Source organism: Trichechus manatus, unplaced genomic scaffold, assembly GCF_000243295.1.
Source record: "Trichechus manatus latirostris isolate Lorelei unplaced genomic scaffold, TriManLat1.0 scaffold00077, whole genome shotgun sequence".
NCBI classification, from domain to species: Eukaryota; Metazoa; Chordata; class Mammalia; order Sirenia; family Trichechidae; genus Trichechus; species Trichechus manatus.
In genome coordinates, this window is record NW_004444013.1 from 10,180,757 (window position 1) to 10,205,323 (window position 24,567).

Consider the following 24,567-nt stretch of genomic DNA (forward strand, 5'->3'; position numbering starts at 1 on the left):
CATTTGTTCCTTACACAACCAATTGTAGCCCTTCTTCCCAGCCCACTGAAGTTAGGAGACTTGTATTTATTGTGTGCCTGTTATGTGTGGAGTACAGAGCCAGCATTATTTTAAAAGGATTCCTCTGTGCTAAATGTCAGTTAGATAAAATGTCAGTAAGATATCGTAATTCAGAAATAAAAAATGAGTTGGCATGTTCTTTTCAGATATGTTGGGAAAACGGATTCTATAACTATCAGCGTGTGGAACCACAAGAAGATTCACAAGAAGCAGGGAGCTGGCTTCCTCGGCTGCGTGCGACTGCTGTCCAATGCCATTAGCAGATTAAAAGATACTGGATGTAAGAACCAAACGCTTTCCTGCCTCCTCATGCAACTGAAGGCGTCTCAGGAGGCATCCTTGCTTTTTTGAATGCTGAATACAGAATTCCTGCCTTCCTCTGTAGTTAACATTTCCCTGGGTTAAGTTTTGAATTGTTTGTTTGCAGACCAGCGTTTGGATCTATGCAAACTAAATCCCTCAGATACTGATGCAGTTCGTGGCCAGATAGTGGGTAAGAAATTTCTCATCTGTATAAAGAGATGCTTGTACAGAACTTGACATTCGACTTTTTGTCACTGAGAAAGCACACCTAGGCAGACACTGAGCAGGATGACACACTTGGAAGGACAAGCCCACCCACGGGGGCCATCTCCTCAGTACTAAAATGTTTCATCTGGTGTGGTTTTTATTGTTTTATCTAATTCCCTTCATCCCATCATTTAAAGTTGAGTTAACATGATTAAGGTGCTGAAAAGAGTTAGGGTTATAATTGTAAAGCAATTTGAATCATCACATTAATAGACAATTGGTCATTGTGTCATCAAGTGTAGATAATGTGAGAATGGTGGCAACATATACAAGAGTTGGGAAATAGTTTCTTCTGGTAGGCCCATCATATATGTAAAAAGCAAAGATGATTTTTTAAGAATTCCATATCATATGAATTATAGAATCAGAAGATTACATTATTTAGAATAAAAAATATGTGCTGTTGTTACAAAGTGTTAACTAGAGGTATTCCACTGGAAGTGATGTATCTGTTAAGTAGCTCCTATTATCCACCCCATTTTTATTAGCATTTTAGAGTAACTCAGATGTTGACCATATGCATGGCTAGGAACCAGAGAAAACATAGTCTTTCAGTAGCACCCCAGAGCAACGTTATGACTACAGATCTTATTGGTATTGTCTTACGTAGACTTGACCCAAGATGAATGAACAGTGGGTATACATCCTGACAACTCTCATAATGAAAACGTTCTCACCTGTTTGTGATTTCTTCTTTTCTTTGTTTGTGGAGGGATGTGCCAGGGAAACTTTAACTGGAAACAACTTTATAAATGTCTGTGTTGTTCATAGTAGGGATAGAGTGTCTGTTTATGTCGATCCATGTAGACTTTGCAGATGCTGACAGTGCTCACTGTGTCATTGTTAAACACAACTCAAAGTCTTCTTTAAAAATAAGGTCACTTAGAGGAACTGAAGATTGAGCTGTTATTTTTAAGGGTAGCACGAGAAACGCAGCGCCTCCTCCTGCCCTAAATTTACAAGGAATGTTCCGAGGGGTATGTGGTGGTGTGCAGCTGCTGGAGTAAAACGTCTCACGCTTGGAAGTATAGGAATATATGTGTGTGTGTATACATATGCCTCATTGTTTTTTATAGTATTGTGCAAAAATTATAAATTTGCAGTGACTCACTGTATTACAGTTGTATAAAATGCCACTGAGTTGTAATGTAAGGCTTTCTATTCTATTTTAGTCAGTTTACAGACGCGAGACAGAATCGGCACAGGAGGGTCTGTGGTGGACTGCAGAGGACTGTTAGAAAATGAAGGGTATGTATAACTGTGGTGGTGCGTGCAGAACTCTCTGCTGTGTACATGAAAATGTCCCTCCTGCCTTACTTCACTATGCCGAATATGTGAGATGCACTAAAGGACTTTAGGGATAAAACTCAGACCCAGTTTGCTTGTTTATGAAGGAAGCTATAAAGACTCCTGGGTTGCGCCAAAACATCTCAGGATCCAATTTGAAGAGATGGGACAGTTTGAGGATCAATAAGAATTATAACTGCAATGAATTGAAATACATCAGATATATTAAAATCCATGAGTTCAGAATGACACTTAGGAGGAGAAAACCCAAAAACACTAAAAAAAAAAACCCAAAATAAAACAAAAAACACTCATTGGTCGCTTTTACGGGATGCTGTGGTACAGTGGTTAAGCATTTGGCTGCTAACCAAAAGGTCGGCAGTTTGAATCAACCAGCCGCTCCTTGGAAACCCTATGGGGCAGTTGTACTCTGTCCTGTGGGGTCGCTATGAGTTGGAATCGACTCGACGGCAATGGATTTTTTTGGGGGAGAGCTTGTTATTCTGAAAACTGTTAAATAAAGGGAAAGAAGCAAGCATTTAACATGCCTTTCCTGTGGGAAGGGAGCCCTGGCAACACAGTGGTTAAGCGCATGGCTGCTGAGGTCAGCGGTTCAAACCCACTAGCCACTCCGTGGAAGAAAAATATGGCAGTCTGCTTCCATAAAGATTTACGGCCTTGGGGCAGTTCTACTCTGTCCTACAGGTTTGCTGTGAGTCAGAATTGACTCAACAACAGTGGGTTTGGTTTTGGTTTAAGTTCCTGTGGGAACTGTACGTCAGTGATGAGAGAAAATTTCTGTAGAAATCTTCCAGCTAATAAAAGAAGGAATGATAAAATGAGATTTGCAACCTCTAACAGATCTAGGCAGCAACCATTAATAGTTGCTAACATCACAAGAGAAAGATGATCCAACATTAACATTGTAAAAACTGTGTGAGGGAGGTGCCTGACCACCTCTAACTTCACAAGGGGGAAGGAGCATCAAGATCAAGAGCCCAAGGCTGATTCCTATGAGGCAGAGGTCAGACATGCCTCCTCTCCCTGCCATCTTTACCAATTCTGACACCAACTGTCCTTCCCACGGCACTCTCTTCTTACTTGCTGAGTTCAGTAATTCATTGCAGTGGCCACACAGAACTCACAGACCATACTCATGATTATGGGTTTTACTAGGGAAGTAATAGGTTACAATTCAGGCTCAGGATACAATTCTTCCATCAGGACAGCCTCTTCTCAGCCATACTCACAGGCACGCCACTCTCTGGCCCTAGGCCTTTGCCCTGCTCCAGCAAGTGTTACCAAGCCCTTTTAGCTCTACCAGTAAGTGCCCAGAGGCACCCCACTTTGCCAGTAAGCTTCAGCCCAAAGGCACTCCACTGTAGCTCTGTGGGTCAGCAAACGTAGCTCCACCAAGTGCCTGGAAGCATCCTACTCCTCCAGCAAGCCTCCTGCCCAGAGGCACTCAGCTATCTTGCTCCATGGGCCAGGAAGCCCACTGCACTGTCTTCTGCTGGTCTCTCCTGCCACCGTTTCTCTGCCACTGCGTCTTGCTGTCTTCAGTGTTACAGCTCTCTCTCTGTCTCCTGGATCCAGAAGCTTCTCAGTGCAGGTTTCCTGGGTCCGAAGGACCGCACTCTCCACTCCTGGCTGTTCTTCCTCGGTGGTGGTGGGATCCTCTCTTTCCTGCTTATGGGATGGCTCATTTCAAGCCCAACAGGATGGCAAAACTGACCAGTCCCCTTGGTGGGCCACAATTACCCTATCTGCGGAGTCCCATCTAATCACTTGGGTGGGAGTTACCAAGACTATAGCGAGAAAGGCTGCACAAAGCGATCCATCGCACCACAAATACACTTCTCGGTGGAAGTGAAAACATCCTCTCTGAAATCGTCTTGCCAAAAAATGGAATCTTCATTGGTCAGCCCTCTCAGTCCACCTGCCACTTCATACGAAATACAGGGGGCAGAGGAACACGTTCCACAGCCCCAAGGGAATGCAGGAGCAACATCAAGAATGGGGGAGTTCTGGGGGTCAGACAACCCAGTGTCTTATAGGGAAAAAAACAAAAAAGAGGGAAGAAGAATAAGTTAATATTAAAATAGACTTAAGAGACATATCTACTAAATGCAATGTATGGACCTCCTTTGGATCCTGCCTTATGAGACAGTTGGAGAAACTTGAACAATGACTGGTATTTGATGATATTAAAAAATGAATCTACATTTTTTCATTGTGATAATGAAAACGTTCTTACATTTGAGAGGTCTGTTCTGGAATATTTAAGGATGAAGTGATAAAATGTTGGGACTGGTTTCAAAAGAATCCAGTGGCGGGGAGGAACTGAAGAATAGCTATGAGCTGACCACTGTCATAGCGGGGTGATGGGGCCGTGGCTGGGGATTCATTGTACTGCTGTCTCAGTTATGCGTGTCTTTGAAGTTGTTCAATATAAAAAGTTTTTAAAAACTACTTGCTAATACAGGAAAATAGCAAATTGTTCTCAAAATTGTTCATAGAGGTGAATATTTATGTTAAAAAGTACTTAAGGTATTGCTGAATTTGCTGTAACCAAGAATTCTCCTATAGAGGAGATAAGGAGAGTGGAGTATTTACATTTGATTTTAAATCAAGAAAAAAGAAAGGTTGGCTTTTCTTAGCCATTCAGCTCTCCCTGAGAACGGCCTCCTACAGGTGGCGTCGGTGACACTTTAAATATGGTTCCTTTGGTCGTTTGTCCTTCTTGAGTCTGTCAGTCTTTATATTTTAATGGGACAAGGTGAATTTGATAAAACTAGGCACTTGGGACACTCTACTAAAGGAAAGCAAAATAAACGTAGGTGACAGCATCACATTTAATTTTAATTTTAAGATACTAATGCGGTGACTCCTCAGACTGAATTCCCACCCGAGTTGCACTCCTCTCTCCCTTCCAGAACGGTGTATGAAGACTCTGGGCCTGGGAGGCCACTTAGTTGCTTCATGGAGGAGCCGGCCCCTTACACAGATGGCACGGGTGCTGCTGCCGGGGGAGGCAACTGCCGGTTTGCGGAGTCCCCAAGTCACGATCAGAGGCTTCAAGTGCAGCGACTTCGGAATCCCGAGGTGCGAGGGTCCCTGCAGACACCGCAGAACCGCCCGCACGGCCACCAGTCACCCGAGCTGCCCGAGGGCTATGGTGAGAACTCTCTCCTGGTGAGCGTGTTAGGCCAGTGCTTCCAAGCGCTCTGTTTCCTTAACCATTTCTTCAGAAACTTGTGCGTGCTTCATCTGCTGAGGGCTGAGAGTGAAGTGATCATTTGATACCGCAGAGAGAAGCACCGAAATGCAGAAGGAATATAATTTAGCTATGGCAGATAGTATCAGAAGCCACAGCATCTGGCAATAACAGGTGACAGTCAGGTCAGCATTGAGGGGTGGACATGCATAGAGCCGGCTCACCTAGGGACACGGCAACAACGAGATATCATGTCTCCGGGTGTTCTGGAGAAAGCAAGACGAGCCCAGATGTTTATGTAGAGGCTGGTGGCTTGAAGTTAGGCAGAGTCAACCACTGCCCTTTCAAATCCTTTTCTGTATGCTTTTAGAGAATATTGACAGGAAGCTTAGAGTCTTGGCAAAGATAACTAGCAGGTTGGTTGAAAACTCCTCCTCAAATTGAACTAATCGTATCCCCCAATTTTTTATGCAGAGCAAAGAACCACAGTCCAGGGGCAAGTTTACTTTTTGCACACACAGACGGGCGTGAGCACCTGGCACGACCCCAGGATACCCAGGTAGGCTTTCTAGATTGTTTATGTGTCATGCTGTCTAGCCCTTGCCTGGATCTCCCAGGTATGGACGATCTAGCCCGTGAGGTTTGAAAATGTAAACTTTGAAGAGTGGCAGCAGGACGCCGTCTTCTGTCACTTGGGTCTTCCATCCAGGCTCTGTGTGTGTGTGTCTCCAAGCGCAGCTCTGCCGCCCGCTCCAGACCCAACCTGGTAATAGCAGAAGCTGCTGAAATACAAAGGGGTCATTTAGAAAGCAATCAGGTATCTTGAAATCGGATCATGTAACCAAAAAGACCCTCACCCCTAGGTTACATTGAATGTACTGTATAAAGTTGATCTTATTTGAAAAGGCAGTACACCCTTTGAGATGTATTGCTCTCATTTTAAACTAAAAATATTGATGGGTGAAATCATATGGTGTCTGGGGTTTGCTTCAGATAAATTGAGTGGAGTGAATAGGGGCATACCTGAAGCACGGCTGACCGAGTCGGTCATTGTTGAAGGTAGTTCCATGGGTATTTGTTATGTTCTCTACTTTTTATGTGCTTAGAATTTTCTATAATAAAAAGTTAAAAGGGCATATAAAGATAGAAAGACATAAGAACTACATACACTCTTTCTCCCTTCCACTTTACTGTTCCTTTTGCCTCAGCCCTTTGGGGACCACTCCTGGGGAAGATGAAGCTTTTCTGTATGAATTCCTTCTCCAAGGCCATACACTGAGCCCAGGTCAGAGGGACCTTCCACCCCACCCCACTCCATGACAGAATTAAGTCTTTTTTTCTTTGCTTTGCTTTTCTTAACTTTTTAATTTAACCTTATTTTTTGAGAATAGCATTACTACCTAAATAACATTTATAGTAATGCCCGTTTCCTTTTTTATTCATAATTTGTTTCATCTGAGTAGAAGCTTCCTGTCTTTCATTTTCCCAGTCTATGTTGAATTTACCATTCAGTAGCTATATTCTGAATGGAGATGTTACCTGCACGTGACTGAGGTCTCTCATGTGCCCACTGTACCAAATGCCAGCCAGGGCTTTGCACTTGTTGGAAAGCGTCGTGGTCAGTCATGTGAGCTCCCATAGCTGTGGTTTGTATTGAAATAGTCGACAGGTCAGGATTAGAAGCACTCAGGTAATGAAAAGCCAGTGCTGGAGTGAGAATGCCTCTGCCCGGTGCAGCTGGCTAGAGCTGTGTGTGTCTGAAGCACGTGACTAGGCCCATGCCACTTTACAACGCTCGCTGCCACCTGGGAGCTTTTCAGTGGAGAAACCTGTCTGACCCTGAGTATTGAATTTGTCTTGTGAATTCCAGTAGTTTTCCAAAGCATTCAGATACTTCTCCTGTTTTTGCCCTCTTTACTATAATAAAGGATATTCCCTGGCCGACCACGTCCCCCATCATGGTTAGAAGCATGGTTAGAAGAAAGTTCATGTTTATCTGTTGGAGTTGGCTCTCGCTGGCAGCACAATGGGGTGGGCCAGTAGGGTCTGGCAGAAGTAGCACGGTGATTGTCTGTCTTAGCAGAACTGACACAGACACCTTGATAAGGAGCCTGTGGCAGTTCACGCCGCAGTTCTGATCTTTTCCTCCGTGCTCACATGGACTGCCTCTCTTTGTCTTCCGTTTTGGCAGAGACCTTAACAGTGTGAACTGTGATGAACTTGGACCACTGCCACCCGGTTGGGAAGTCAGAAGTACCGTTTCTGGGAGGATATATTTTGTAGATCATAATAACCGAACAACACAGTTTACAGACCCAAGGTTACACCACATCATGAAGTAAGATTTTTTTTTTCTTTAAACTCTATGTTGCCCTCACATGTTTACAGTCAGTGCTTAGGACTAATGTTTTTCTTAATTTATCTACTGCACTGTCAGTTGGTGGAGAATAAGCTTAAGCAAAGTATGAGAAATTCTTAAAACTACCTGCAAACCATCCTTAAGCCATATGCTGCCGCCACCCTTCTCTTACTTGCCACTTAAATGAAAGCCAGGGAGGTGCCAGTCTCGGAAGCTTCATGGATCGGCCTCTGCATGCAGCATCTAGTGACACGCACAGCCCTTAGCAGGCTCGCGGGGAGCAGCAGTGAAGGGGGGGTCCCTTCGTGCCCATTCAGCACTCCGGAGGTGATGGCCACAGTCAGACGGGAATTGCCGGAGCCTTCTCCCGGGTTTGCCATTCCTGGATCATTTGGAGCTGGGAAAGGGCTCCAGGCTTCTTGTGTTCTCGCATACACAGCTCTCCAGTCTGCAGCTGGGGCGAGTGGCAAAGTGTGAACAAGACAGATGCCACTGGGTCACTCTACCAGTCCTAGCCCTTTATTTTCTGAGAATTTGGCTTTTAATGAGTGGGCTTAGGAATGTCTTGGCTATAACAATGCAGAAGGGTCACCGTGAGGTTTCACTTGAGTTATTTGCTCTTGTGCACACTGCCCCACCCTTAGCTCCTTTTTCAATTTTTCATGTCAACTCACTCCCTTCTGACTGCCACAGTGCATCTAATAGTGTGCTGGTCAGACTCCTAGGTGCGTAATAGATGCATGATAAATGTTAGCAATTTCCGTTTTTATTTATAGCAATGATAATGTATGAGGTAAGTAGTTGCTTGGAACTGGGGTATCTCCTTTAGTGTACCCTACACCCATATTTGGGCAGATGGCAGCTGTCAGCAATTTTTACATAGCTATGTACAGTTATGTATAGGGTCGCTATGAGTCGGAATCAACTCGACAGCAGCGGGTTTGGTTTTTTTGGTTTTATGTACAGAGTTATGTGTTCAGAGAAGAGGTTTCCACCTGAAGTTCTGTATAATAAACTCTCTTGTTAGCTCCTTTTGCATGAAGGGCAGTGCTCGCAGCTTGCCCAGCCGTGGCTTTTGGAGTGACTTTGATGCTTCTCTTCTTCTCAAGTCACCAGTGCCAACTGAAGGAGCCAAGCCAGCCACTGCCACTGCCCAGTGAAGGCTCTGTGGAGGACGAGGAGCTGCCTGCCCAGAGATACGAGAGGGATCTAGTCCAGAAACTCAAAGTCCTCAGACATGAACTTTCACTGCAGCAACCCCAAGCTGGCCATTGCCGCATTGAAGTCTCCCGAGAAGAAATATTTGAGGTATAGAATTGAGCACAACTCACAGTAAGGCAAAGACTCTTCATTCCTGTTAATACACAAACAGGCGATTCAGCCAAAGGAACCACTTCCTGAGTAAACACCTTCGTTTTAGAGGAGGCGGCTTTACCCCCACTGCCCTGTGAGCCATGTCTGCATTTCAGTGAGCTCTTCCTTCCGTTTGGTATTTCAGGTATTAATTTCATTACTAAGCCAAATGCAGGAGTCTGTCAGGACCAGAGCCTGCTTAGAGAGAAGGAGCTGTATTTCCTCCTATGGTGAAAGTTTAAATACTAGATCCCTTTGGAGGTACAAACCTGCAGATTTGTGCAGAAACCATTACCCATTGCATCAAGTTGGTTTTGACTCACGGCGATCCCATGTGTTACAGAGTAGAACTGAACTCCATAGGGTTTTGTTGGCTGTAATCTTTATGGAAGTAGACTGCCAGGCCCTTCGTCCACCACCGAATGGGTTAGAACCCCCAACCTTTTCGGTCTTTGCCACCCAGGGACCACAGTCTGCACATTCGCCTCAGAACCTATCATCTCCTGTGTTGTCACCCTGCACACAAGTTCATCTACTGGCACCTCCTTCTCAGAGAAGCTTAGTGGCCACCCAGTGTCTCCTCTGGAAATAGGGAGAGCAGATGGTTCCTGGGAAGGTGTGATCCCCTAATTAAGCAGGCACTTTCCTCTCTAGGGAAAAGGTGATCCTAGGGTAAAATCCTAACTGTGTTTGGGTCATATCCTGCCTTCCTTTGTGGAGACATTGGCAGAAATTATGAAATGAGACCAAGTAAGACGTGAACGCAGATTCTTACAGCACTTCAACAGCTGAGGGAGGCCCTGGAGGGTGAGAACCGCCTCTGCAGGGAACTGGGCGCCTTCTCCCAGCGACAGGCACCAAAGAAAGGGGCACCAGGGCCGTCTGTGCTGATCCTTGACACTCGTGCTGTGAGGGTGTCAGCTACAGTGGCCATGGAGCCATCTTTAATGGTTGCCAGGAACAGGAAAAGAGTGCAATTATTGACATCTTGCTGCCAGAAAATTTCCACTCAACATCCCGTTTCCCTCTGGGGATGGTAGGGCTTGAGTTACGTTAAAGCATGAGAAGCTTCGTAAGTGCCTTATCATTGAAGCCATCTATAAACATTTAGGTGGCTCCAGTTAAAATGCTGAATGGGGGGAATATCAGGCTGACCACATGTTTTCTATGCTTCAGGCTAAGCTGCTTTATGTCTGTCTTAAACCTTGTTTTGCTTTTCTACTTAGTGGGAATCTTGTGTGAATTTTCACCTCAGAGATAACAACAGGCTCAGAATTCTTTTCCTATTCAGACTTGCTGATGACATCCTCATTTTGGTTACGATGTATAAATGGCACACTGAACTGAATTTACGTAGAGAGGATCATCTCTGGTGAGGACTTTGTCCTTACGCCATTAGTGATTGCGTCCGTGTAGTGTTCCCTAGCACTGGGGGTCGTCCTGTGTGTCTGAGGGAGAAGCTGGAGGAAAAGATGATGGAAGCAGCAGTGTACTAGATGTCAAGTCAGCATTCTGGATGGGGACCAGATACAACTCAGACTCAAGTGAAAGCTGATTTTTAATGGGGCCCCATCATCCATAACCTTTCATCTTTTACAATTTTGAGACTAAGAAACGTTCCCTCTGAAACTAATTTTTATGTGTAGGAGTCTTACCGCCAGATAATGAAGATGCGGCCAAAGGACTTGAAGAAACGACTGATGGTGAAATTCCGAGGAGAAGAAGGTTTGGATTACGGCGGAGTGGCGAGGTGAGACACTGACTTGGTCCCTCTCTGCCGCGTGGGTTTCAGCAAGACTGTAGGAGGATACTGTCCCAGGAAAGGTGTTCCCCCTTCCTTCTTTAGTGCTTCATCACTGAGAATAGGGGGCAGCGCTGTGCTGGTCTGGCGCTGTCAGAACTTGAGGTTCGCCTCTGGGAGCTTCCTCGGGCATTCCTGAGCGTGTGCACCTGCAAGCATCTTGCTATAACCTGTCGGGACATCCGTGATCGTCACCATTAGCTCACTTCTTGAAAAGCTAGAATTCAACCGTTACGCTTCCTACCTTCTTCATCACGCACTTCTGAACCTGAAACACGGAGAGGGCCTGCAACTGACGTTAACATGGGCCTTGCTTTCCCACTAGGGCACTTCCAGAGGTTGGGGGTGGTGGGGCACTGTAAATTACATTTGTGTCAAAGGAATTTTAAAAATTCAGTTTTGAAATTTTGGTCAAGATAATTCATGCATGTTATTTAAAAAAAAAAGACTATATAAGAGCCTGTACCGAAAAGCTACTACTTCCTGTTCTACCTCTTCTCAGCCTCGAGACAACTTTTTTATTCTTTTAGTGTTTCTTCTGCTAGGTGTCCCTATATCACTAAATTGAGCAGTTCAGCTGTTATCTACTGATTTCTTCGCTTATAGTCATAGACACAGACTGAGTAATGGTGGTGGTGAGGGTTTAATACTCTCATCTCTCAATCTCGTAACTTCAATATTTTTAGTTCTTCTCTTGTTTGTCACTTTAGGTAACATGTCTCATGTTTTTCTTTTATTTCCCACCTCTTTGTCCTCCCCCCGCCACCTTACTTTCTGGGAGATTTCCTCAACTTGCCTTATAGTGCTTCTATTTTGTTTTTGTTTTTAAATCACTATAACACAGTAATTTGTTGAATGCCATTGCATTACAATATAAAATGAAAGAATTAAACTACAGCACAATTGAATTTGTTAAAGGAGAATACCCCCTATAATTTCATATGCCCTTGTAAGAATTATATTTTTTCATTAGTCATTAAATATTGAGATTCTACCGCGTACTAAGTACTAGGGATACAGTAGTGAGCAAAATAACGTGTTCCCTGCCCCTTTCACCCTGTCTATCCCCCAGACAAAGGAGTTTCCAGTCTGGCGAGGTTCAGGCAGTAATCCTAGAATTACTCAAGTAACTGTAAAACGATAACTCTGAGAGGTGCTACAAAGGCAAGGTCAGTGATCCTGTGACGATGTCACATAGGGACCCTATCTGGGGAAGTCAGGGTAGAAGAGCCTCACACCTTTGCAATTTGGAAAACACCAGCAAATTCTTAGCCCTACAGTGGTTATCCCAAGCGAACGTACATTCTGATAAGCATATAGAGGTTTCCTTCAGTTTCTGGTTGGAGATGGGATTTCGTCAGCAGCCAAAAGAACAGAATTAAACAAAAAAATTTCAAGGTATGTCTTTTGGCCCTAGGACAGAATCACTTAACTTCTTCTCATTTGCTGTCTGTCCGTCTCACCTCCTGGTCCTCACTTGTCCTGGAGCCCGGCTGGGATAAGGGGGTGTGCAGAGCCTCATTTCCTAAACATGAGCCTTCATACCGCCTCTCCACGGGAAATGGCAGGTATTCTTCTCGAGACTGCCCCCAGTTTCTTCCTTGACTGAGTCTAGAAACCATCTTTCTTTTGGCAAGATGTAACTTCTTCTGTCCTGATACACACTCGTTCCATTTCCTGACGAGGTATGGGCTGTCTGGCCCTCTTTCAGGTGGGAATCTTCTTACTTAACTGTTCATATTTGTACTAACTATTCCAGTTTAACTATTTCCATGTTCTCTTCTCTGCTTTTTCTTTTATAGGCTCAAGGTGTCTCAAGAGTTTAGTATCTTGGGCTGCCTTAATGTACATTATTCCTTCGCATGGTTGGCATTACGTATCCTTGGGCACGCATGTGCACATGAGCAGCTCGCTTTGGTTTGATAGGAGTTATAGTCCTGCATTTTCCTCAGTTAACATGATGCTGTGGTAGAAAGAGCTTTGAATCGTACTCGACCACTTCCACTTTGATCTTGGTGGTGATTTCACCCTCGGAGTCTTCCTGATCTATAAATGGGGATTATACCTACGTCAGAGAATTGTAGAGATTTAAGATGCGTATATGTATTCCATGTGTGTGCATATATGTACTAATGATCTAGTCCAGGAGGAGCAGTCTGTGCTGATTTTCTGGGTTTGGCCCTGAAGCCATTCCTTCCCACGCTTTCGCTATATAGTCATTAGCTCTTCCTTACTACTTCCGGAACATACCTAAGATGCCTCTTTACCTTGTCCACGGCACTGTCAGAATCTTTGCTTGTATTTTGATCACTTCCTGTCTAGACTATTGCAGGTCCTTGGCTTTTTAAAAAATGATTTCTCGGAAATCCAAACTCTAAAAGTTGGAGGTGAACCGAGTGCAGTTTCACCTTTCTAGTAAAGAGGACTTCATAAGATTTAGCACCTCATCCTTTCTAGCAGTTCCTTTGGCTTTGATACGTAATGTTGTTTTGGTCTGATCATTTTTTGTATATTTTCACAATTACCCTGGACAGGTGTTTACATTTGCGTTTGTTCTTATTTTCCATATTCTGTCTCAATTCTGTGTCTTTCTGCTTGAAAGAGTAAGACATTTCAGAATAAAATTTTGGGCTGCTATCTTAATGAGGTGTATTCATTTGAAAAGATTTTGAGTAGAAGAATTGAAAGGCTATTTGTGGATCTGCTATAGGTGTTATTATAAGATCCCCCCTATACCTGAGCTTATCACAACCTGGCCAAAGCAATTCAGTCATATGGCTTCTATTTAGAATGGATTTTTTTTTTTTAAATATTAGTTTTTATAATGAAATGGTTCAAATACAAAGGAATTGAGAAAATAACTTATGCTTATGTACCCCACTCAGATTTTTAAACTCTTAGAATTAACATTTTTAAGTTTTAAACTAGTTTTTAATTATAAAAGTGATAAATGCTTATATTAAAAAGTAAGAACAGACATAAAATTATATCAAAATTGGGCAAAAGTCACTTTTAAACCTCCTCCCCTGCCTCCCTAGACTTTGACATGTTTGCTTCTTATTTAAAACATTAAGAATACATTTACCATAGAAAATCTAAAAACTAGAAAGAAGCAAAAGGAAAACTGAAAATGACCCAGAATCCTAATTCCCAAGTTGACTGCTGCTAACAATGTAGTGTAAATCCATCCACTCTTAAGTTTTATGTACATATATATATGCACACATGCATTTAAAATAGAAGTGGGATCCTACTGCTTTTTATTGGCTTTTATCAGTTAATACCACCTCATTAACATCATCAACTGGGATTTTGATCTTTGCAAAATATCAGAGAAAACCTTCGCCAAGGGGCAGGAAAGCTAATGAGTAAACTGCTGCAAACACTGCCTTTCTGAGATGATCGTACTTGGAGTCCACTGCAGTTCTCTCTCAGCCTCAGCTTTGTGCTTGGGGTCTGGGTCATTCTGTAGTGAGTACTAATTATTGGGTATCCATGAGTTGCCTCTGGGTGTGCTTCTAAATACTGTGAGTTTTATCTGATAAAATCGGTGGCTATTACATATCTGAGGCAAGAAAATTCATTTCCAATGGTTCCGGAAGCGAGCTCTCACTTCACTGGGCACATCTGCATAGTCTGGACACACCGTGCTCTCTGAGCCAGCATCCCCCCACCGCTGGCTTCAGGCTACACTGCTGTTGGCCTTCCAGGCATAATGGGTTGATCCCCTTTCTTGAGAAAGAAAGAAAGTTGTTAAGATTTAAAACTAGAAGTTGTGGCACATATAAAATGCTTTTGTTGTGGTTATTCCTAGGGAGTGGCTTTATTTATTGTGCCATGAAATGTTGAATCCATATTATGGACTCTTCCAGTATTCTACCGACAACATTTACATGTTGCAGATCAATCCAGATTCTTCAATCAACCCTGTAAGTACTAAAGAGTGAAGAGGTTGGAAATTTAGTTGGAGATGTTTTTTAAATGGATTTTCAGTTTCAGTCTCAGTTCTTGGTTTCTTCAGTGTAGACATGTGCAGAGACTGTGATGTGTGAAGTGAAAGTTAGCAGTCCTGGGTGTTCTTCATGATTGGGATCATTGGTATGTTGTCTTCACTGAGAACAAGGGTGAAACAGAGCTGCGTGGGTACTCCAAGCGCTTGCTTGGCGCTGAAGGAACTCTGGGACGATAACCGTATTTGCTGAGGGGAAGTCAAGGAGAAGTTCTACTCGAGCATTCGGATAATGAAAAAACCTTTTACCAGCATGGAAACTAAGTTTTGACTAATTCATATTTACAAGTAGAAATGTGAGGTTGATTCCCTAGTCAAAAATAGAACGGCTCTGGTTTTAAAAGGATTCTTTTTCTTAACTTGTTCATGCTTATTTTCCTTTGTAGGATTTCTTTCTTTCTTGTTGGGTTGGAGGAGGGATGATGGAGGGAGACCGGAGTTGCCCCCTGCTCTTCATTTCCTTTGAGTGTAGTGGGTGGCGCGCCATGGGCGAGTGACCTGTGCCATCCATGGGGCCAGCACTCAGAAGGCCAGCGCTTGGGTTAATGCTGTGCTGTCGCTGTGCTGAAATTTTTAGTAATTCTGAGGAGAAGGCGTTTAGACTAAGAGCATACAAAATGTTCAGCTGATTTGTACAAAAGACGTGCTCCAAATTGTGACTGCAGAAGCAGTCTTCTTCCCTTTGGTCATGGGTGACTGGTCCGTGTCTGGATGCCTGTGGGGCACTTCTCCCAAGAAGCTTAGGGAAAGCTCAAGGTGCCAGCTGTGGTCAAGCATTTCCTAATGATTTGTGTTCTCTGGTGTCCCCTACAGGACCATTTGTCTTATTTCCACTTTGTGGGTCGGATCATGGGTCTGGCTGTGTTCCATGGACACTACATCAATGGGGGCTTCACGGTCCCCTTCTATAAGCAGCTACTGGGAAAAGCCATCCAGCTTTCAGATTTGGAGTCGGTGGACCCAGAGCTCCATAAGAGCTTAGTGTGGATTCTGTAAGTATGGACTCATTCTTCTGTTAATTGAAAATTCAGAGTTATCTGCCTGAGCATAAGCAGAGTATATTTAGGGTATATGTGCACATGTGTATATATTTTAGGGATGGGTGTGAAACTGGGGAAGAAAACTAGTGTATTATAACAAAATCAAAAAAGCAGATTTAACAAAAAAATACTTAATTGACGTATTTTCCTCATGAGGCCAGTTTCTCTTGATGGACTCACTTCTTTAGCTGTTTTCTCACACGAGTAAGGTAAGATCACAGATGTTATTAGGGTGTGTGTATTAGACATTCCCAGGTATCTCCGGTTAATCTGGAGAGGAGCCAAGAAAGTAACAAGACAAAATGAACACCTTTGTTTTAGGGTTACTCTGCACCCCTCTGTTAAGAGTCACAGGCATAGTGACGTGGTGGATATCACAGGAATGAAGGACCTGCTCTGGCAAAACCGAGGAAAAGCTGATGAGCGGACAGGGCCAGGCTCTAGGCTGCCTCCTGCCTGACACGTGCTAGTGAGGGGTGGGCAGCGCGGGCCTCCGTCCCATAGAGTTTTCCTCTATGTTTCAAACAATATAGCAGATGAAGAAACTGTTTAACTTTCAAGTGCTTTTTTGTTTGAACTGATCGATTTGAAAAGCCTGCCTTAAAAAAGGGTACTAATATAAAAGTGACCGGTTTTCCTGGTGGCTTTTCCCAGGCTGATTTCCCTCTGACACGGTCACACAGCTGTAAGGTTGCTGTGTCTCATGAATCACAGTGGTAGGGCTACTGTCACCTCCTTCTAGGATGAGAACGCCACAGTCTTCCAGTGCTTTCCCACTGCACACCGTCTGTGTCCGCTGAGGCTCCGCCCTGCCCCTTGCGGCTCTGGATCTGGCAGGCAGTAAATGCTCTCTCGCTCTCTGCCGGATGTTCCATGCCATGCCACGTTCCATTGGTTGCTGCGTGTGCCAAAGCTCTAATGTCTACTTGTGTCCTGCCTTGGACAGGGAGAACGATATCACCCCTGTGCTGGACCACACCTTCTGCGTGGAGCACAACGCCTTCGGGCGGATTCTCCAGCATGAACTGAAACCCAATGGCAGGAATGTCCCTGTCACAGAGGAGAACAAAAAAGAATATGTCCGGTAACGTCAAGGGGGACACTGGGGACATGGGTGGCCACCTGGGCCCGCCTTGGGCACAACAGGTTCACGTTTAGATTGTTGTGGCCCCTTCACTCCAGGCGCTACAGTCTTGTTTAGCAAATAGCGGTCTTGGGTGACGCTTGCCTGTCCTCGATGGCATTTGTGCCCAGAATCCCACTAGCAGGAGACACTTAGGAGCTGCCTAGAGGAGCCCTGATGTGACCACGGTGACATGTTGAAGGGGCAAGTAATGACCCCACAGGCCCAGTCAGGGGAGACTTTCATGTGATCACCTGGTACGAATGTGGAGAGAGCAGGAGGCTTCCTTGTGATCAGTTCCTAGGACATATCCACCGTGGCCTGCTTGTCCATCTCTTCCTCAAGCAGATCAATACAAGTGACTACTCACTTCTATCACGTGGGTGTGTCTGTGCTCAAGCTGTCAGCTTTGGGGGCATTTTTCACGTGTCCTGTGCTTCGTTTACAAAAGTACTTTACATTTTGCCAGTTGCTGTCACAGGTCAGGTTAAGTTGTGCTTCTTTTATTAAGAATCAGAAGGTGTAGTAGCATATGCTGATTAACTTGATACTCAGGCCGGCAGTGCTGCTGTTCAGTGAGGTTTTGATCTGTTGTGGGGAGCTTACCTTCAGCCTGCAAGATAGGGGTGTCAGAACCTAGAGTGGGGGAATATTGTCTTTTTCCTGAACCACTTAGTATTCCTTTCAACTTGTGGATTTTTCTCTCAGGTTGTATGTAAATTGGAGGTTTATGAGAGGAATTGAAGCCCAGTTCTTAGCTCTCCAGAAGGGGTTCAATGAACTCATCCCTCAACACTTACTGAAGCCTTTTGACCAGAAGGAACTAGAGGTGCGTGTGGGCCATGCCAACTCGGGCATGGAAGGGGTCAGCTGCGGTCAGGGGCCTCATGGGCACAGCCAGGGTGAGAGTGAGGAGCGGGGTGAGGGGGCCTGTGCTCCTTTATTACTGGCGAGGTGGGTGTCTCCCTGGGTGGCAATGACTCGGGATCATTCTTCAGAAGTTGTTCAGGACATTTCTCCTATTTTTCAGGATCTCCAGCTCTGGAGAGTCTATAACCCGTCCTGGTAATCTCCTCAGATCGAGAGAATGATCTTGTATCTAACCATATCTTCCACAGCGTCACCTTTGTTGATTCTTCCAGCTATTATCAGAATAAGAACAAAGCGTTGCTGTTCTCTCTCATCAGACTTTATGTTCTTGAAAATAATGATTCATTCATCCCTTAGCCATCTCTGCTTAGTGCCAAATAGCTCAACCCTTCACACTTTCGTCAGTCTTTCTGCCGCCGGGGAGAGGGCGGGAGTTTGTGAGCCTCCCCTGGGTGAAGCGGTAGCTCTGGAGTGGACTTTCCGAACCAGCTGTGGAAAGTACCTCCATATCCCAGACCTCACAGAACCCTGGCTGCACCCCTTCTTTCTCTTCAGACTCTGAACCCCACAGATCATCAATCCCTGCATGTCCTTGAATCACCGCGGGGTCTCACTTCACTCCTCCCTGCTCACTCCCGAGGGGCAGTTCTGTCATGCTTGCTCCTCCCCAGCAAGGGGCAAAATACAGACACAGATTTGTTGTCAGATGACGTCACAGCGGTGCCTGGCCACTGTCTTCATGGGCTGTGAGCTGGCCTGGAGTGGGAGAAAGATTGAGCAGCGTGCTTCTTCCTGACTCTGGTTTACTCGGACACGGCTGCTGCTGCTGCTTTGCTTTGGAAACCAAGTTTTTATTTATTCATTTTTCTTATAACCTAGGATTTTTATTTTATATTTATTAAAACCCATTTAGACATAGTTAGGCATGGATTTTTCTTATCATGTCACACTTGTACATGCATAAGGAAAATAAAAGAAGAAATTAAGTTGACTGTGGTGTCCAAAAACTTCTTTACAATTAGAGCCCTATTCCTCTGAATCATTTTCTGAGTCATTCATCAATGTCTGCATTTTCCCACACAATTTTCTTTTCCTTTTTTTTTACTCTTTTTAACGAACACACACATATATATTTTTTCTAACAAGACTATAAATTCTATTTTTCAAACCCCTGTTGCCCCCACCAGCCCCTGGCAACCACTAAAAAAGTCTTTATGGATTTGTCTGTTCTAGATATTTCATAAAAGTGGAATCACGCAGTATTTGTCCTTTTGTGTCTGACTTACTTCACTTAGTGTAATGTTTTCAAAATTCTTCATGTGGTGGCATGCATCAGACCGTCATTCCTCTTCACAGCGGAATAATACTTCATTATAGGTACAGACCACATTTCATTTACCCATTCATCCGTCGATGGCCATTTGGGTGGTTTTCACCCTTGGCTGTTGTGAACAGTGCTGCACTGAATGTTGATGTACGTGTTTCAGTTTGAGAAGTTGTTTTCAATTCTTTTGGGTATATGCGTATGATTGGAATTGCTGGGTCAGGTGGCGACTCTGTATTTAACTTTTTAGGAATTGCCAAAGTGTTTTCCACGGTGACTGCGCTATTTTGCATTCCCACTAGCAATAGAGGAGGATTCTAATTTTTCCATATCCTCATCAACACTTGTTGTTTTTTGATAGTAGCCATCTTAGTGGGTATGAAGTGATATCTCGTTATGGTTTTGATTTGCATTTCCCTAATGTAATGATGTTGACCATCTTCCCATGTGCTTGTTGGCCGTTTGTGTATCTTCTTTGGAGAAATGCCTATTTCAGTTCTTTGCCCATTTTTAATTGGGTTGTTAGTCTTTTAATTGTTGAATTTTAAGAGTTCTTTCCATATTGTGGATATTAAACCCTTATCTGATATATGGTTTCCAAATATTTTCTCTTATGCTTTTGGTTGTCTTTTTACTTTCTTGGTAATGTCTCTTGATGCATACAAGTTTTTAATTTTGATGAAGTCCAGTTTATTTTTTTCTCTTGTTGTGCTGTGTTTTGGTGTTATAGCTAAGAATCAATTGCCTAAAAGAAGGTCCTGAAGCATTACCTCTATATTTTCTTCTGAGATTTATATGGTTTTAGCTCTTAAGTTTAGGTCATTAATCCATTTTGAATTAGTTTTTGTATATGGTATGGATGTATGGATCCAACTTCATACTTTTGCATGTGGAAATTCAGTTGCCCCAGCACCATATGTTGAAGAGACTATTCTTTCCCCTACTGAATCAATCTGTCATCTTTATTGAAAATTACTTAGCCATATATGCATGGATTTATTTCTGTATTCTCAATTCCATTCCATTGGTCTGTATATCTGTTCTTATACCAGTACCATACTGTTATGATTACTGTAGCTTTGTAATGTTTTTTGAAATTGGTAAATGTGAATCCTTTTTTTTAAGATTTTTTGGCTATCCAGAGCCCCTTGAAATTCCACATGAATTTCAGGATCAGTTTTTCAATTTCTGCAAAAAAGTCTGTTGGAATTTTAATAGGAGTTGTATCTTTAGATGGGGTTTTGGGTAGAATTGGCATCTTAACAATATTAAGTCTCCCAATTCATGAACATGGAATGTCTTTCCATTGATTTAACCAAAACCAAACCTACTGCCATCAAGTTGATTCCGAGTCATAGTGACCCTGTAAGTCATGGTAAAACTGCGCCGCAGGGTTTTCAAAGCTGTAAATCTGTGGAAGCAGACTGCCACATCTTTCTCCCACGGAGCGGCTGGTGGGTTCGAACCACCATCCTTTCAGTTAACAGCCAAGCACTTAACTTCTGTGCCACCAGGGCTACTGTCCCATTGATTTAGACATCCTTAAATTTCTTCCAGAAGTGTTTTATAATTTTCAGCATAAAGGTCTTTCACCTCGGTAAAATTTATTCATAGATATTTTATCCTTTTAGATGCTATTGTAAAAGGAATATTTTCTTAATTTCCTTTTCAGGCTGTTTGTTGCTGTGTATAGAAACACAACTCATTTCTGTATGTTGATCTTGGACCCTGAAAATCTGCTGAATTTGTTTAGTTCTAGTAGTTTTCTTGTGGGTTTGTTGGGATTTTTATATATGATAGTATCATATCATCTGCAAATAGAGATAGTTTTACTTCTTTTGCAATTTGGATGCTTTTTATTTCTTTTTCTTGTCTACACTGGCTAGGACTACATTCTACAATGTAGAATCACAGGGGTGAAAGCAGACAACCTTATCTTGTTCCTGATTTAGTGGGGAAAGCTTTCAGTCTTGAAGTCACCATTGAGTATGATGTTCGCTGGGGGCTTTTTATAAATGCCCTCTATCATTCTGAGGAATTTCCCTTCTATTTCTAGTTTGCAAGGTGGAAAACCAAGTTTTTAACTCCTTTTCATAGAGTAGAGCTGGAGTTTGTTGGGAACCTTTGAGGCCTGTCATAGCATTAGCTTATACTAACTGATTTCCCTTTAAACACCTTTGCAGTTGATAATTGGTGGCTTGGATAAGATAGACTTGAACGACTGGAAGTCGAACACGCGTCTGAAGCACTGTGTGGCTGACAGCAACATCGTCCGGTGGTTCTGGCAGGCCGTGGAGGCCTTCGACGAGGAGAGGAGGGCCCGGCTCCTGCAGTTTGTGACTGGCTCGACACGGGTGCCTCTCCAGGGCTTCAAGGCACTGCAAGGTGACTGAGGTGGATGCGGGGCCATTTGCACTGGGGCGGCAGGAAGAACTGGAGTGTGGTGGCGTTGTTGTGAATCATCTTCTAGAAATGTTCTTTCATAACATACAAGGGGCTCACCTGGCAGATGCCCCCTGTGAGCAGGGGTAGGGTGCCTGCCCAGCACGAGAGCATGGAGCCACTCCAGGGTGTGTGGGCGCCTGGCCCCCATTTCCTCCTGGACAAGGCCAGCTCACTCGGAAGCCCCAGCAGGCCCTGAGGGATAATGTCCTGCTCACTCTCTACCTGTGTTTTGTAACCGCTGCTGTTGGGAGGACCCACACTTAACTGTGCTTCATTCTTCTCCCTGGTGAACGCTCTGAAGCCAGTGATGGTGCGGATGTGGGGCGGAGTTCCCAGGAACAGTGGCCCATTATGTTGCTCAGAGGGGATGTTGCTGGGAGCTGGCAGGGTATGGCTGTATTAGCATTTCGCTGGTTGAGCTTAAATGCTGATAGATACAACCGATATTCCGCAAGCATACGGTAGTCCCTCTCACTTTCAAGAGCTTCTCGGACTGAAGAGGGTAATGCCACTTCGTCAGACTTTGCTCATGAGGGCACTGGTGTCTCTTTAGTCACCATAGTAACCTCTGCCCACAGTGCTGTGCGGGGCATCCCTCGTATATGGGAGCCTCCACCTGCCTGACAAGCTTGATAATTACAAAGCATTCTCTCATTCAGTTCTCCCAACAATGGCCTGGTAGCAGGGCTTACCGTCCCCATTTTATAGATGGAGTTTATCTCCCTGCCCCCCAACCACAGTTCTGTTGTGACTGAGTACTAAGCCAGGGCAGGAATCCGGAATTTTGTGACTCAAAATCTTGCTTGTCTCATTATACTACTATTTCCAACAGCAGGCCAACTTGCTAAACATTCTGTTTTTAAAAAGTCACTCTGATTGTAAGGGTCTCCCCAGTATCCTCTGTAACTGGACGGACTTGAGCTAAATGTCCTTGGAGTGTCTAGGAAGTGGGTCAGCCCAGACAAGAATTGGGTGACCAGGGTGTTGACAGGCCCCTCCCCAGTCCAGGGTGGGTGTGTAGGGGGGACCTTGACCGCTGTGCCTGGGAGGGCAGGACCAGCAAGCAGGAGTCCTGGATGGTAGGGACCCCCGCTGCAGAGGAGTGCCCGGGGAGGGACTGCACTCACCCCCGCGCCTGCAGAGACTCGTCCCTCCACGAGGGGATGCTAAGTGCTTGGCACTGTCTGTCTCTGCCATCCTCCACCCTGTGCCCACGTGGAGAGAAAATACCTATAGAACCTAGGAGAGAGCATCAGCCACATAAAGCCCGCTTTCTCTGAAGCACCTTGGTGCTGTCTTCACACCTGCAGGACAGGCAGTGGGACTCTGACTCAGGCGGCATGGGGACCATCAGGGTCTGAGCTAGGAGGACCCCTGGAGCCTGATGTCCCCCTGCCCTGCAGAATTGGGTGACAAGGCTCGACTCCAGAGGGTGGGCACCAATAGCAACAAGGCTTGAGGAGAGAGATCCGTTTGTGGAGCACACCCCGTACATTTCTGAATCTTCTGGTAGCAACGCTCTGATTGCACTCCTGAGGTGCAGGGGAGAGAGGCCTGAGATGGAGTACTGCTGCCACATAGGTAACTAGCTCCAGCGGTCCTCCCTGGCCCTCAGTTTCCTCATCTATACAAGCGGGGTACCTGACAGGCTCCACTGTCCAGTTAGGTGACCAGGTCTGATGGGGTCCCCAGCTCACCTGGGTCTGGAGAAGAGGGAGGTGAGGCCCGTTTTCATGCACTCTGAAGAGTGAGGGCGATACTGGGGAAGCTGATGCCTTCACACCTTTCAGGGAGACGGGAGGGGCGCCGTCAGCCATGCTGGCTGGGCCTGTGTCCGTGGAACGTGTCTAGTCTCTGTCACGTGATAGCTCTGACAGCTGGAAGGAGTAGGTGAAGGGTGTTAATCAGCAGACTGATGTCCTGTCTAGAATGCTCACTGTAGACCTACCTTCTTTCAAGCCCCGCTCTGAGTGAGAGAAGCATACTTCCATTCCCTTGGGCTTTGGTCCCCCCGGGTCGTTTGCGTCTTGTCTTTCTCCTCTGCCTGCAGAGGGTCTGGGACTCCGTATCTTGCTGTCTCCTAACACTGCTTCCCCTCTGCTAGCAGTAGGCCCGTGCACTAAACGTACCTGTTTAAAAAAGAAATCATGGCATGTTAGGATTTTACCCATCAAGCACCCCTGGCATGGGCTCCTGGTCGGGGTTCTCAGTGGAGTTACCAGCAGCCTTTGCTCTGCCTCCCCAATCCCCGTCATTTTCTGAATGTTCTGGTCACTCAGTGGCCACTGCAGGCAAATCCTAAGACTGGGCAGAGGCCCATGTTGCCCTGGGATCCTCACGACTGTCCCGCAGGTCAGCCTGCCTGGGCAATGGGCTCTGGCCTATGGGAGCTGCGTGGCTGGGAGGGCTGTGGCCCGGCTCTGAAGTACATTAACTAGAATGTTGTCTTGTAAGGTTCTACAGGCGCGGCAGGGCCCCGGCTGTTCACCATCCACCTGATAGACGCCAACACGGACAACCTTCCAAAGGCTCACACCTGGTAAGATACCTGCTGCAGAGTCCGGGCTGCGCGTTGCCGGTGGTCGGCCGTCCCGTGTGTTTCAGAGCGGCTGTCTTCTTGCCTGTCTGTAGCACGCTGTATTTCACTCATACAGAGTCACAGATGACGGCATGGGTCACACTGGATGAGTGCTTAGCGTGTCCTGTGCATGGAGTTATTGAAAGTCTCCTTCACGAGAGTTACTTTGTCGTGAGACATGTAATTAATGCAGGTGTCTCAGACACAGCCGCTGGCCATCACCCTCGGGGGCCCCAGGCTCATTTTGGCTGCGTCTCGGGCTGTATGTGTCAGAGAGAGAGAGAGGAAGCTGCGAAATTAACTGGGTTTGCTGGTCTTCCCCTCATCTGACATCCCTGGGGCCCCAGGTTCCTTCTCAGAACTTTGCCTGGGACGGAGGCAACCCTGCCTATTGAAGAAGGTTTTCCCCACAAGTTTTAAAGATCAGTATCTGCAGGGGCTATGTCCTTTGCGGTTTATAAACCACATCACTTCCACATGCTGTCCTGGAGCTGTGTGTGGTGAGGAGCAGCCACCTTGGATTCAGGGAGC

The 24,567-nt window shown here is 45.1% G+C and overlaps 1 protein-coding gene across 5 annotated transcripts in view; it reads left to right on the forward strand.

Moving 5' to 3' along the window:
* SMURF1 (SMAD specific E3 ubiquitin protein ligase 1) overlaps positions 1–24,567 on the forward strand; it is a 132,646-nt gene that overhangs the window by 104,137 nt on the left and 3,942 nt on the right. The window contains exons 4-18 of one of the 5 annotated variants that reach the window (XM_023735338.1): positions 207–340; positions 488–553; positions 1,803–1,878; positions 4,854–5,095; positions 5,609–5,693; positions 6,343–6,419; positions 7,328–7,472; positions 8,603–8,801; positions 10,493–10,596; positions 14,462–14,576; positions 15,470–15,648; positions 16,643–16,780; positions 17,528–17,648; positions 21,197–21,398; positions 23,913–23,997. In XM_023735338.1, coding sequence (XP_023591106.1) covers positions 207–340; positions 488–553; positions 1,803–1,878; positions 4,854–5,095; positions 5,609–5,693; positions 6,343–6,419; positions 7,328–7,472; positions 8,603–8,801; positions 10,493–10,596; positions 14,462–14,576; positions 15,470–15,648; positions 16,643–16,780; positions 17,528–17,648; positions 21,197–21,398; positions 23,913–23,997 — 1,968 coding nt within the window. Of the gene's footprint in view, positions 1–206; positions 341–487; positions 554–1,802; positions 1,879–4,853; positions 5,096–5,608; positions 5,694–6,342; positions 6,420–7,325; positions 7,473–8,602; positions 8,802–10,492; positions 10,597–14,461; positions 14,577–15,469; positions 15,649–16,642; positions 16,781–17,527; positions 17,649–21,196; positions 21,399–23,912; positions 23,998–24,567 lie in introns of all 5 variants that reach the window. The other 4 variants (XM_023735334.1, XM_004380806.2, XM_023735336.1 and 1 more) reach the window with 4 other exon arrangements.